The sequence below is a fragment of the Chelmon rostratus genome, chromosome 21 (genome assembly GCF_017976325.1).
Source record: "Chelmon rostratus isolate fCheRos1 chromosome 21, fCheRos1.pri, whole genome shotgun sequence".
Lineage (NCBI taxonomy): Eukaryota > Metazoa > Chordata > Actinopteri > Chaetodontiformes > Chaetodontidae > Chelmon > Chelmon rostratus.
The window spans coordinates 2,957,711-2,972,225 of NC_055678.1; the positions used below are offsets into that span (position 1 = coordinate 2,957,711).

At 42.7% G+C, this 14,515-nt stretch overlaps 1 protein-coding gene across 1 annotated transcript in view; it reads right to left on the reverse strand.

Annotated features, from left to right (window-relative positions):
* Nucleotides 1–14,515, reverse strand: part of LOC121625030 (SRC kinase signaling inhibitor 1-like) — a 52,205-nt gene that overhangs the window by 19,479 nt on the left and 18,211 nt on the right. Inside the window, exons 3-5 of the mRNA XM_041963044.1 lie at nt 9,638–9,839; nt 6,294–6,423; nt 4,226–4,397 (exon numbers count right to left, since the gene is read on the reverse strand). Coding sequence (XP_041818978.1) covers nt 4,226–4,397; nt 6,294–6,423; nt 9,638–9,839 — 504 coding nt within the window. The remainder of the gene's footprint in view (nt 1–4,225; nt 4,398–6,293; nt 6,424–9,637; nt 9,840–14,515) is intronic.

The window sequence follows — 14,515 nt, forward strand, 5'->3', positions numbered from 1 at the left end:
GAGGGCCTGTGTGCAAATAATTACTAATTAAATACAAGCAAGATGTGGTGCTAATATAAAGACTGTTAAACAACGTGATTGGATGAGGCTGACGAGGATTTAACACGCGCTCGAGTCAAACTGTCTTCTACTGCATCCAAAGCAAACAGAATAATGGTTAAAATTCAAGATTCAAGCTTTTTATTCTTTGTGCCATTTGTACTGTAACCTAGATTAGCTTAGTCAGCTTTATCATGTGCATACACATGAAGACTAAAATCTTGCTATGTGCTGCATTTGAAATGTCGCCATGATCCAGATGTTTTGTCTGTACTGGACAGTTTGACAGCTTCGAAGCAGGAAGGAAACATGAGGAGGAAGAGGAGGGTATGAAGTGCAGCAAAGGTCCCTGCTGGAACTGAACCGGAGATGTTGTGGCTATGTGGCAAACACTGTGACCATTCAGCTGCCAAGATGCTCCAGGTTCACGTTACCCTTGGAGTTTTACTTAATCTTCCATCACTCAAACTCATCATTAAAAAAAAAAATCTGTCGGTCGCAAAGAGGTTTACGGTAACATTTTACAACAACTCACAGATGCTGCTCCAAGATAAACAGGAAAGACTCCAAACTGTCCCCGTAAGTGCGTTTTAAGTTGCACTTGACAGCTTATTGACAGACTGAGCATGAAGGGATTATCTTTTGGCATCAATCCCAAATGTGAGAGGGAAAGGCAAAACAAAGCAGCAGCAGAGTGGAAGTGAAAGGCCTCCGTCAAAGGGTTCCAGCCAAGAGTAATAGATACAGCACGGAAACACAAAAGAAGACAACGCTGTAATTGCTTATGACGCACAAAGCTATCTCCTGGAGACGATGCAAAGTGAAAAACCAATATTTCTACATAATAACCCTCAGGCCTCTCGCAACAACACCCTGCGGACAGCCTCACAGCAGACTAATGACTCCAGTGCCATCATCTTCCATCTTGTATCTTAGCAACAGCCTCGTATCGACAGCATCCTTTAGCCGTGCTGAAGACATACAGACTTTTCATCCCACCTCCAAGACCCCCTGAAGTCACAAGATGTCTATCGCAGGTACGCTCCTGAAAGGTTCGTCCCATGGCGCCGTTCAAAACTGGCCTTTCTCCCGCTGAGGAAAATCTGCCAATCAATCTCATCCTGAACCATATTCTGTCCTCCGGTCCCCGGCTTGGACGGACTTCAGAAATCCTGGTCATGCTTTGTGGTGTGCAATCAGGGAATAATCTTGGCTGCGCTGGCCGGGGTTCAATAAGCTCACACACAAACACACACACACACACACGTCCTTGTGACTCACCTTGGTACTGGCAGAAGCAGTAATGTACCTCACACACATAAAACTCAAGGTAAGCCCACTGGTTTGATTAGGCTGTAAAACGCTAGAAGAGTTCAAAGCTGCTGCACGATCTGAAGACGAGGACCGACCCCGCGAGAGAGACGAACAGCTGACCTCCAAAGCGTTAGCAGGCAGCTGCGGATCGCACACACCGGCAGGCAGGAAAGCAGACGCACACACACACACACCAGCGTGTAAACAAAAGGCTGTTTGATTGACGGCAACAAAAACAACAAATGTGTCAAAAACGGCCTGCTGTCGGCAACGCTCGCATCAGCTCAACTATTTAACATGCAGATTCATTTTTCACAGTGTGCGCGCCGCATATGTCTGCTTTTCTGTAATGTAATTTATCTAGTTTCTAATTTATTTTATTCCATAAAAGCGGCATTCTAGCACTTTAAATTACCGCTGTCTCATTTCCATAATCACACTGTAATTAGACGCCAACAAAATGCAAGGTCTTGTACAGAAAACACTAACACTGCAAAACTGAATGACATCAGGCACTCTGTCTATCTACTGGCAAAGGTTTATTGTGCTCCAGCTGTAACCTAATGCATACAGCATTAGTAATCATGCTAATCAGGCTGATGCCACATTCTTTCTGCCTGCGGCCGACTGATGAATTAAGATAAATCCTGTTGTGGCTCATCAATAAGAGCCCAGCTACTGAGCAGGAGGGATGTTACAGGTACTGGGGACAAAGATAAAGCAGGAGGATCAAAAAACACTTCTTAAACTCATTTAACAGCTAAATTTTAACACATTCTTGCTGCCTCCTGCATCCACAGCGATCAAACAGTTCATTAATAGTGCTCAGACGATATGTTTATCTGCTGACTCGATGCACCTCCTAACTCATGATACCTGGGTGATGATTCTGTATGAATTGTGATTCTTAGGTATGGAGATTCTTCAAGCAGTGCAATTCAATATTACACTTCTACAGACTGTATATCATTAGTCATATTAAAAAAAAACAATGACCATCACACGTCAGTCTTTCTGAGTCTCATGTCAGCAGCACCGTTGCTATGCTGCAGATGAAAGTTGTAAATAAAGCACTTTTTGAAATAAATGGCTACATTTAGCCGTTCCTTCCCCTCAAGCTAATGCCTTGAAATATACACCTGAAAGTATGAGCACACGTCGTCTTATTAAGCATGTGAAGTAAAATAGATCATTTGTTACCACTATCACGCTCATGATGCTAATTTCCATTAGCATTAATGGTAACTGCTATTATGTGTTAGCATCAAGCTAACAGACTAAGCGCTAGTTATTTGTACGTATATAAAAACGATTCAGGAATCAAAGATTGAAAAAGTCACAATACTTAAGTGAATCAAATTCAGGTCGGGGATCACACCTGAGATTACACACCACCACCAGTTAACACAGCGTTAAATATACTGATAGGCTGCTAGTTGATTGGTCGGTTCCTGTGATGTCACCCTGCATCATCATCAGCACCACACAGACCCACCTGAGGAAATGAAAGTCCAGAGAGTGACAGCAGCACTTTACTGAACCGGATGTGTGCATTGATCCTCTGCGGTGACACAAAGAGCTCAGGAAGAAGTTTTATGAGCATTTTTTGGCGAAACTGCAACTCAAGCTTCTGTGTCATAAATGATCGCTCACAGGTAGAAACAGGATGAACGAGCGGCGTCTTGTAGTTTACTGCAGCAGGTAGTTACTGTGTGGTCGCGATATTTCACTCGATTTTAATGAAGAACTGCTAAAATAAACAAATAGTAGGCAAAAACAACACAGCTTTTGCTCAGTTTCAAACAGACTCGTGACAGCAGTATGAACACAGCACATACTGATAAATGGCTGACTGATGGCCTGTTTTAGCTCTAAATCATCATCACACTGTTGTTGTTGTTGTTGTGAACATTGTTATGGACCCAAACACTTCATCCAAAAAATAAAATAACAACTTTTACAGGCTGCAGCCTCTTTGAGCCTCAAACCGCCATTACTCTCTGTGCGTGTGTGTGTGTGTGTGTGCATGCGTGCAGGTGAGTAATTGTGAAGCTTAATGTTCAGGTTCTCAGGTTAAAAGCACTATACCAGTAAGTGCAGTCCATTTTCCATTCGCAATGCTTCTACTACAACAATCCCACTCTGCATCGGCGACCCCGTCCTCTGATGAACTGGACCTCAGTCTATCATCTCTGAACAGTGTTTACGCTGTTTTACAGTCAGTCGGCATCCAGCCTAGTCAGCACCGATGATGTGAAGGGCTGGCGCTGGTCCAAGAGCAGTAGTGCTGGAGTAAGGTCACATGACTCACTGTTACCCTCTCGGAGTGGATGAGACCAACTTCTGTTGGACACATTATGTAATGCAAACTAGTGTTTGTAGACAGGCAGCAATAATATCAGTGTTAGGTGGGAGATGGATACCGGCGTGCGGGTGAACAAATAACAAATTTCAAGGGGAATTACAAAATGTATTATTGGTGGGATGATTTGGTTGGCTGCTATCTGCCGCCACCAGAAAGAGACGAGTGTTTGTCTCGCTCTCTAATCTATGAGTCATAAGCCAGCTGCACACAGAATGAATTGGTAATGAAGGAAAAGGTGACTGTGACTGAAGCAGGATCATTTTCTTGGCATCACTTTACATTTTGGCACCACAATAACACGAAACTAATCCGGATGAAAAGTAAGGAATACTGTATAATGTCTCATCTTTTTTTTCCCCATTACGATCTGTGACTGGACTTTCCTACATCAGTAAAATTCTTCTACGTTCTTCAAATTGAACTCAGAGATGCAGAAAAACGTCTGCACCAACACAACAATGGTGGAACAAGATAACACATAATACATGCATGCACACAAGCACTTACCCGCAGGTCTCCGTTGGCCAGGTGTGGGTTGTGGTGTCCGGGGTAGGTGCCATAGATGGGCTCTTTGCAGTAAATCTTAATTACGCAGCGGTCCTGAACGTCCCGCGGGTCCTCCAGCTCGTAGAAGACGTTACGGGTCTCATCTTTGATCAGCAGAGCCGTGCTGGGAGACCTGAACATCAATAGTCATCAAAACAAAAACCAAAAAATCAAAACACTGATAAACAGTCCATGCAAAGGCAATTTCAGCACCTATTACCCGCTAATAATCAGTGATGTACATTCATTTACAGACCACGAGGAGAGCTGGAAGATCTTTAACTGCATGAGGCGGCTGTAATGAGAGAATCAACTGGACGCAGTCTGATTCTGAACTCATCAGAAGTGTAATATTCAGTGCGTCTGGAGTTCAGAGTCCTGCTGACAATAACAGTGTGAATCGCATCTATTGCCGAGCGGTTTCAGGGCAGATTAAACAGATAATCTATAATTAACACCACAAAGACAAAGACTGAATATTGACTCTTTGGAAAGAAGGAAAAGTTGGCGTCCTGTAAACAAACTTCACGTCAGTTTGAGCTTTAAAGTCAAACTGAAATTCATGTTTAATAACAAGTCGATTGTGTTTGTTTTGACTAATTTGATCAACGTGGTGACTTTGAAAAAGAAGACCTCTACAGTTAATCCAGTTTTCTGCAGCGACAGCAGCCTCTGCATGAGCGTTGTTAGCCGCTGCTGACCCCGTCTATCGTTTGAGCCCCCCATAGACCCCTCATTACAACACTAAGTAGGCCCTCCTCATTCAACCATGAAGTCTAGGGGAAATCAATGCTAACGTTAGGAAGCTAGGCTAACTACATCATCTTATTACAGCACGGGTTAGCCTAGCCCGCTAGCTGAGTTGAATAGTTGAATACAAACTTAACAGCACAACACTGAATGCTGTAAAGGACAGATTACGCCCATGAAGACTAACACTAAACGGGTTTGTTGAAAAAGGAGAAAAAAACCTGTTGTCAACATTCGTGGGCTCTTCAGGGCAATGAAACGCTCCAGTTAGTAACACACTGGACTGCAGGACTCGCCCACTCAGAGGCTCCAAGCTAAGACGCTGTTTCCACAAATATGTCCAGAAACGCTTTTATCCTCTTCTGAAGAATGTAAGAACGTGAACAGCTGTGGTGTTAGTTTACATTTCCTCACTCAGACTCTGTGGAAAAATCAATTTCCAGTTTGACTGTAACTTGTCATTTCATGATTCTTAAGCTTTGAGATTTTATGCGTGTCCACTTGAGGCCTGAGGGCAGTTATTTCACACTTCCTTTGGCTTTATTGATTCCTATCTGTTTCACTCTCTCCTGCTTTCATTCTCCATCTGTTTTCTAAACGTATTTATTCATGTGTCTGAGGATGAAATTGCAATGTGTCACTCGGCCTGCTCACCTTGTGATTGAAAAATCCTGCAGTGTAATAATATCAATAATAATAAACTTTCTTTTGTGTTCGCCTTTCATACAGGTGCTGCAGCTCAAAGTGCTTTACAAGATAGAAATCCCATGCATTAAGTGAATATTTCACATAGAAGAGACCGAATGGACATAAAAACAGATACACATGTAAAATAAGATGGAGACGAAAACAAAAATAGAGACAATGCATAAAAACACAAACTAAATTAATAAATTCTAGGTAAAAGCAGTGTCCACAGGATGCATAAAATCAAGTAAAATCCAGCATTTTAAAAGAAGTGCTGCAGAGCAGGAGTGTGCGGTAAAGCACACATTTTCAGGCTCTTGCTCTATCAGGAAGTCAGAGCTGGTTAAAGGTTAAAGTGAAGAGATCAGCTTTTAGTTTTATTTAATATTGAGCGAACTGCTTCTCTGATATCTGGAGGTAGTTTGTTCCGGAGCTTTGGGGCAGCCCTGATTTTCTTTTGACTGTGCAGCAGATGTTCTGAAAACATCTCGGCCAATCAGTGGGCATGTAGGCAGCTCAATAACCTGTGTGCATACGTGCATTTACACACATACTTGCATTTGGAGCCCGTTGTGATGTAATGCAGGTGTACCTGAGCATGGCCATGGTGAGCCTCTGGGGGAACATGTGCACAATGAGGGCCCTCAGAGTGTCCAGGCTGGTCAGCTCGTGGGTCAGGTGCACCCTGCGAGTCTCCTCCCCAAGCTGGAGGAACAAGATCCCTGCATTTATGGATGGGGAGGAGCAATGAGGGAGATCCACAATGGTTGAAGAGGGGTGATGAAGTTCAGAGTCAGGGATGAAAACAGAGAGTGGAGGAACAATTTTCACCTCAAAATGCTGATGTTTTTGTGCCTGCTGAGAGTAAAAGAATCAACTGATTTACACGCACACGCACACTCACCAGCCCCTGCAGTTATGCAGTTACCCTACAACTGCTGACACTTTCACCTGCTTACATCTGTCAAATCTCTCGTCTTAATGAACACATTTCGTCGTATTAATGCTAAACACACCTGGAGAATTCACAGAACCATAGCAACATATATAACCATCATTTTAATGTCTAAACTTGGTGCCAACGTTTCACTCACTACTGGTATCTATATCGACCTGTAGGGGATGCGTGAGAGCAGGAGACTGTAACGTTGGACTGAAGTTCAGAGACATCGAGCACAAGATTTTTCACAGGTTTTCTCTGAAAAAGATAAATAACTGTATAAACTGGGATCAATTGTTTTTATTAAATTTACTGACTCAAAATAGTGAATTTAGTGTCAAGTTGGTTTTTAAGATGCTCTTTCGAGCTTCACGTCTGGTTTGTATCCTGAAAGAGGTGCGTTATATTAGTTAATTAGTTTATGAAATGAAAGAAATATTTCCTTAGAACACTAACTCTCCTCTGAACCTTGATGTGCATCACTCCTCAACAAATAAAGTCCCATGAAAGGACACATAATTTTCATCCACCTGGAAGCTGCAACAGCAACATGAGCAAAGTCAAAGTTCTACGTCAATTAACATGAAGTGTAGAAAGGAAAAATTAGCTCAGTGATAGATGTGTTATACAACAGTTTAAACACCTAATCAAAAATCAAAACAAAAACCTTCCATTTAGAAAAGCCATGTTCAGCTTTCTGAATGGCTACATGATGCATTCAGCGACAACCTGTCATAAAATGACTGCTTGCAGGATTGTACATGAATATAGCTTCACAATCTGCAGGTACTTTGTGAAATATTTTAGAAAATGAGAGATTCTTAACAGATGCTCCGCCAAGAAGTCCAATCCATCACTGGACGCACTTTGTCCCACGTTTTCTAACTCCTGCAAATGCATCATCCTCCTCCTAATCTGCGCGATGGATACTTTGAAGGAGGAGATGATTTTGCTTCTTGCCCAAGCAATTAATCAAAGACGACAGGTAGCTTGGCAAGATCGCCTGGAAGCATTAGACAGCTCTGTTTATATTCAGCGCTCCTATAGGCAGTGGGCCGACTGACTCGACACTCGGGTTATATCAGGTTCACTAACACTCGATGCCTTCAGTCAACTCAACTAATGCATCTTGTTTGTTACTGCTTGTCAAAAACAAGATTGATTGTTTACACGCATGGACACATCTGGAAAATGTTCTCAACGTGTCAATCAAAGCGATGTGGTCAATGTGGACTGAAGGTATCCACAGTCATCAGGGCTGACTCAGGACAGTGAAAGTGAGGGTGCATTAACTGGAGCTGCCCCCTGAATGGGGATGAATTGAATCATCACTTGAGGAGCGACCAATTCCAAGCGCTGAATGTTATCAGTTGAATCCTTGAGCATTTTGTTCTGCAGCGTCATTGTACTCAGAGCAACGCAGGAAAACAACATGGCAGCTTTTGTAAACGTGGCCTTGTCTCACAATGGCTGAACTGTGAGTGGAAATAGAGATGAGTGATTAAGGAGGAGGACAGATCAGGACGACACAGGAAGCTGTGTCGAACAATGCCGCCACTTGTTCTGCTGCCGTCAAGTTAGGCGACAGTAAAGACACTGAAGTACGAGCCTTACAGGTAAAATGTGTAAAACACGACATGTCAGGCGGCTGCTCTGCAGGTTAGCTTTAGCTGTATTAATTAACAAGTCAAAGGGTCTACACCCCTGCTAGCAGCTCTGTGAGCACAGAGCTGCTTGAGCTAAATGCTAATGTCAGCAAGCTAACATGCTCACATTGACAACATTAGTCACAGTCCTTTTTCTTTTTAGATTATATTTATCCTTTATTTAAACAGTGACAGAGCGGTAAGGACTAATACCAGCTACTGATACAAGCTACACACTCTACCAGGTGACCTACTGAGGTGCCCAATATTCACCACTTTAATTTAGCACATTAGCATGCTAACATTTACTAATTAGCACTAAACATTAGTACTACATTACAATTGAGGCTGACGGGAATGTCATTAGTTTTCCTTGTATATTTTCCAAAGTATTGGACAATTTTAAAATTCTGACCTGAGGATGGCGCTAGAGGAAACATCAGACAATCACCAAAGTTACTGCTAATTAGAAATGTTTCCGCTCATCCTCTGTGCTAAGATTATAGCACATACTGTAGCACAATAACTCCATTCTCTCTGTATTTATATGATATTATATGATATTCAGTGTGTTAATTGTTTCGCTGTAATGTCTGTAAAGTCTTGTTTCAGTAATCAGCCTCACTAAGTGCTAAGCTAAATGGCTAGCCTAGCTAGCTTGCCTTGTATTGTTGTACAGACATACATAGTGGAGCAGAGGAGAGACAGGTGAAGTGAAGATTACTGAAGTTAACTTGTCACTTGTCAAGCTTCCCAACAAGAATGAAGTGTTAGTGTTATCTGTCTACAACCAAAGACAGACAGATGTGGACCCCAAGCGTCTGAAATACAGGCAAAAATATCTGTGTTCCTTAAACTGGCGACGGTGATGAGGATGCTAGCAGCTCTGCGGCTGATTGGAGGGAAGCTAGTCTTCTGCTGCCAGTACAGCTGTTAGCCCCAGTCTGAGCCTGTCAGTGGTAAAAACCAGCACCTGCAGTGGACTCACACTGACGCTGCAAACACACATCACATCACATCACAGCCTGTTTCACCGCTGCCGGCTGCAGCGCCCTCGCTCAATACTGGACCAATTTCAAAAATTGCTGTCCCCATTAGTCACTTTCACACAAAAACATGGGACAATAAGGTCTATAAACACAGATAATATTTCACCAGAACTGACACTGACATCCCCAGTAACTTCTCACGCACATGTGCACATGCTACATTCAATGTCGGAGACCAAACTGAAAACTGTGCTTGCTAACGCTTGTATTGCTTCTGCTGTAGCTGATGTGACAGATGGACCCATGCAGCATCTCAGCGAAGACCACACGCCACAGTTTTTCTTAAACACAGTGGTCTGACCTGGCGCCCGCAGCTTGGCCTGGCTGGACGAGCGGGCTAGCGGCAGGCTCTGGCGAAGCCGGTTCATCCGGTTAAAGCCGATGGGGATATCAGGCTCTGACATGGTCTCCAGATTTTCAGCTGACGCAAAGGATACCCTGCTGGCCTGGTCAGCAAGAGCCGGTTGTGTTGGGCTGAGTCGCGTCACCCGAGGTGTGCGAGTCTGCAAGACATGAGATAAGAAGTTAGGAGAGAAAAACACAAGTGGAGTGCAGAAATAGAGAAAGAAAGAACAGATGATGCTGAGACATCTGTGTACAGTAATCAATGAGTTGACACCAAAAAATGTAGAACAGGCTAACAAAAGAGAAACAAAATGGCCTCAGGAAATCAATGCAAAGACACAAAACAGCTACTGAAAATGAAAGCGTTCAGCACTCAGGCGCAGACAAATGAACACGTTACCTCAGACAAAGCAGCCTTTACATCTTCCTCTACCAGCAGAGGCTCAACAAAAACCAAGCTGAATCCTGAAGATAAAATTAGAGCGTCTGAGACAGAGCAGCAGCCAGGTTAAACAAACCGACTCCGGCCAACATCACAGCCTAAATACGCCACAGTCCACCTGCATTAATAATGACGCACAACAACAACGCTTCAATTAACTTTCAGAAGAGGAGAGTAGAGTGTGTGCAAACGCTGATAAAAACTGGGCAGCAGAGTGAAATGTTTCTGAGCAAAGATAAAATAAATGGATGTTATTCTGCAGCTCCTGGAGAGGATTCTGGCCCAGAGCCAGTTTCAACCGCTCCGCAAAGAACTGAGCAAACATGAGCATTGTTATGCTAATGACAGCAACAAAGCCAAACTCCATCACTGCAGCCTCTACCCGTAATTCAGATTACCGCTGATATTTCACCTGTCCAATTTGAACCACTGGGGAGGCCAAATTGTGAAGGACCTCTCATTACAGCACGACCAGGAGCTGCTGCAGCAGGTTGGCTTTTAATGAATCCTCACTGACAGACATTTTCCAGCCCAAAGAATACAGTAATGAGCTCCCACAGTGCTGTGTGAAGCCAGCTCCGATTGCCTTCTGCATCTGCGGTCTTTGCTGAGTCCTCACGGGCGTTTCATGGGTGCCGTTTGATTTCCGGAGGCTACGACAAGCTGAGAGCACGCGGGCATGACACTCAGCCATGCATGTGTGCGCAAACATGTAGGAAACACTAATCGTGTCGGAAGACATAACATTAAGGATAAAAAGCGGCGCGCGCGCACACACATGCAAACACTCTTACAATCTGTTGCACCAAATTATCTCTCGGAGCGTTGCTGCTTCTACATTAATAATGTTTTGAGAGTCTTTAAAATGCTGAGACCATACACAAGCACCCACACACATCTCCAAACACGGCGAACAGCCTGACAGATTATGTGTGCTGCCTCTCATATGTTTGGAGATTTATGGTCTCGGCGTGCGCTTGTCAGCCAGACGCTGCACACCTTCTGCCTTCAACCACACAAGAACCGAGCAAGTGAGGAGAAAAGAACGCGGCAACGGGGGAATTATAAAGTTTGTGTTTAGTGAACCGTGAAGAAAAGAAGAGGAAGAGCGGGTAGAGGTTAGGAAAAGAGCGTATACGCGCAGGAGGAATGAAACACGAGGAGGGGAATAAACAGAGGAGAGGAACTCAAAGATGGATGAAGTGAAACGTTCTCCAACTTTCTCCTCTCACTAGTTTCCATTTTCTCTCAGATTCGCTGCAGAGGCTCATTTCTTCAGGTAAAAACAAAGAAAGCCGGCTTGGCGAACGCAGAGACAGTCGATACACCCTCCCACAGGATCTCCCTCTCTGGCTCATTCATTCGTAAGGCGCTCGCTGCAGCTGTCACATTTAAGCGACTTGGGCTACAGTGATAAGTCATTACAGGAGATGGCTGACAAGAATCGCCACAATCACACTTGTTCAGTGATTGAATTCATACATTTCATGGAACACGGCGTGAATATGAGGAACGTTCTCTTGACTGAAGTGTAAATGAATTTGATTTTAGCAATAACTCAACCTCAAGAGAGGCGGAAAAATGAGGCGACGTCTGAGAGGGTTGATAAAGCTGAAGAGAACGTGGAAATAAAACGAATAAAGATTCAAAGAGAAGAGTTCTTCGTGATGCTGGAAATCTGACAAGTACTGTTTTCACTGCTGGAGAATCGTCCATAAAAACAGGCCTTACAGAGGATTAAAGGATAAAAGTTTTTACATTTACATTTAGCAGATTAACGGCCGAATCTTTCTCCCCTCTACAACATTCAGCGTGTGTTTTATTTGACTGATGAAAAATGTTTTCTAATGCACAAACGTAGCATCAAAGACAAAATATCAGTAAGTCCTGAAGGAAAAGGTGCTTTCTGAATACTGAGAGATGCATCAGAGGAAAAGCTCTCCGTTATAACATCACTGTTACTGCTGCGGTCTTCAGTTCATCGCAGTGATGAGGTGATTGTTCCACGAACGCATCGTGACAATTACTGCTGATCAGACATGATGTGTTGGAATCTGCGTCCTGCTGCTTTTTGGGTTTAAAACACATCAGCTAGTCATGACTCACAAAGCTTCATGGCTTGTTAAAGTGAAACAGATTGATTGAAAACAATCAATAAAGCGCACATTTACAACTTCTATTAGTCGATGAGCAGCTATTGTAATTACAGAACAATCGTTCTCAAGATGAAGATCTGGTGCTTTTCTCGTCATTAATGAGAATAAACTGAGAATCTTTGTTTTTTTTTGGTCTGTTGGTAAAATGAAACGAGCTGCTAATCAGCTGATGAATGGAAAATGAAAACAATCATTAGCTGCAGTCCTACATGAACCTAACCTTTGTTTTCCTCGTCCTAATGTATTTTTAAATACAGTAAGAATCCAAATGAATTTCGATTTGACAAGAAACTATTCTGATCTTTATATTTTCTTTATAAGAGTAAGGAGACCATGTCGGTTTAACAATGCTAAACAAAAACAAAGCTGCTACATGTTTAATGTCATCAACTGGAGAGACGGTTGACGTTTCCCTGCAACTTTAGCCTCGACCATTCATGTATGCTAATGCAGCGCTAAGTTAGCATATCACGTACTGTGTGTATCGTTCAAGTTGTTTTAGAAGTCTCTATTTTTGACAGCAGTCAGACAGAACAAACTTTAAGCAATCAGCTGGAGTTTTCAAGCAGCATTAGCAGTTAGCTCTAATTAGCCAGCTAGCTCTGAATAGCTCCCTGTTAGCTACATATGTGTCTAGATGGAATGGAAATCTTGACAGGTGAGCAACAGTAAATGGTAAACTCAGTATAAACTAATGAGAAAAATGCAGATAAATGGCCATTTGAAAGTGGAAAAACCGTGACAGCGTATAATCAGGCAATGGTTTGTCCCATTGCACGCTCTGCTGCCTTCAATAAAACTGGGCTGCTGTTATTGTATATTGTGATATATTGTTATTATAGTGAGCCCCACCAAATGGTAAATAACGTGTGAGAAGAAATGAGGAGGCATTTTGTGATTCAACACTGTAAATAAAAATTGTGGATGAAGGTGAGGTCGTTCACTGAACTTTGTAAAATGCAACTACTTCTTCTGCTTTAACTGCCACTGAAAAGAGACCTTAATACCTATAAACTGAATACTTTATCACATCTGTAGAGTAAACACATACTTCCAACAGGTAAAAGGCTGTAAAATAAGCAGAGTGTCTAGAAGCTGATATCCAACCCTACACACAAACTAACATGCTGCTGACTGTAGGAACAGTACAAAGTGCACTCACACAGTCATCCTTCCATATAACAGACAGCACAAAGGTCTCTAAAGCTGAACCAGCTGCTACAAAATGTGCATAAAACATCAGTCAAGTATTAAGTCCATGCAGTCAGGAAAATGTCTATTTTTATTTCCCTGCATGACGGATTCTTTGAATTTCATGAGGGAAGAAAGTCATGCAAGTATCTGAAAAAATAATAAAAAATAACTACTCTCCATGGTTTTCTACAGCCTGAAATTGAATTGGAATCACTGACAGAAGACAATGAAATGAGGTGTATAATTTCACTTGTTCCGCCTTCCTGTCTGACTGCGATGCATTCAGGAATAAAACTGTCAAGTTTCCATTAATGAGCTTTTATGTAGAAAACCTTCCTAAGTCCATTTGTCAGTGTTTCACTGTTCTGTCTTTTTGCACATTTTACAGCAGAGCTCGGAGCTGGTTCGTTAGATTTCAGGTTTTTGTAAACACGTTTGAGTCCCAGATCTCACTGAACCACCACAACGCTGTGACATCAAACCCAGATGGTGTTTTCACAGCAGCATCATTATTTCATGATCGCTTACAAAGTACAACATGTAAAATCCTGAAAAGAGCTGCACATTTCTTTCATTTTGGTTTCATCATCACAGAATAATAACGACAAGATTTAAGCCAACGCCGTTTGTTTTGTGTAATGAACGTGAGCTGGTCTTTCCCACCTCAAACCCAGCGAGCAGCGGATGCAGTAAAATCCAGCCTGGATCTCAACCTTCAGCCAACAAAACGGGCCAGTCTGCTCGATGAGAGTCTGAGAGGAACCTGGTGGTACATGACGGCTTCACCGTATCCGTTAAACGCCATTACTGTGGGAGAAACTGCAGCTTCTAACATCAGCTACTGGAGCATGGACACATTATGTGGAGGGGTGGTGAGTCTGAAATGAGGAGTGGTGATAAATTCTGAATATAACCACAACTATGGTCTGATTTATTAGTCCATTAATAAAAAATATAGCCGCAACAGATTTGATCGTTGGTTAATGGTTAAAGTAATTCATCAAACTTCTCTGTGTTTATCACCCGGTGAACTGGATACATC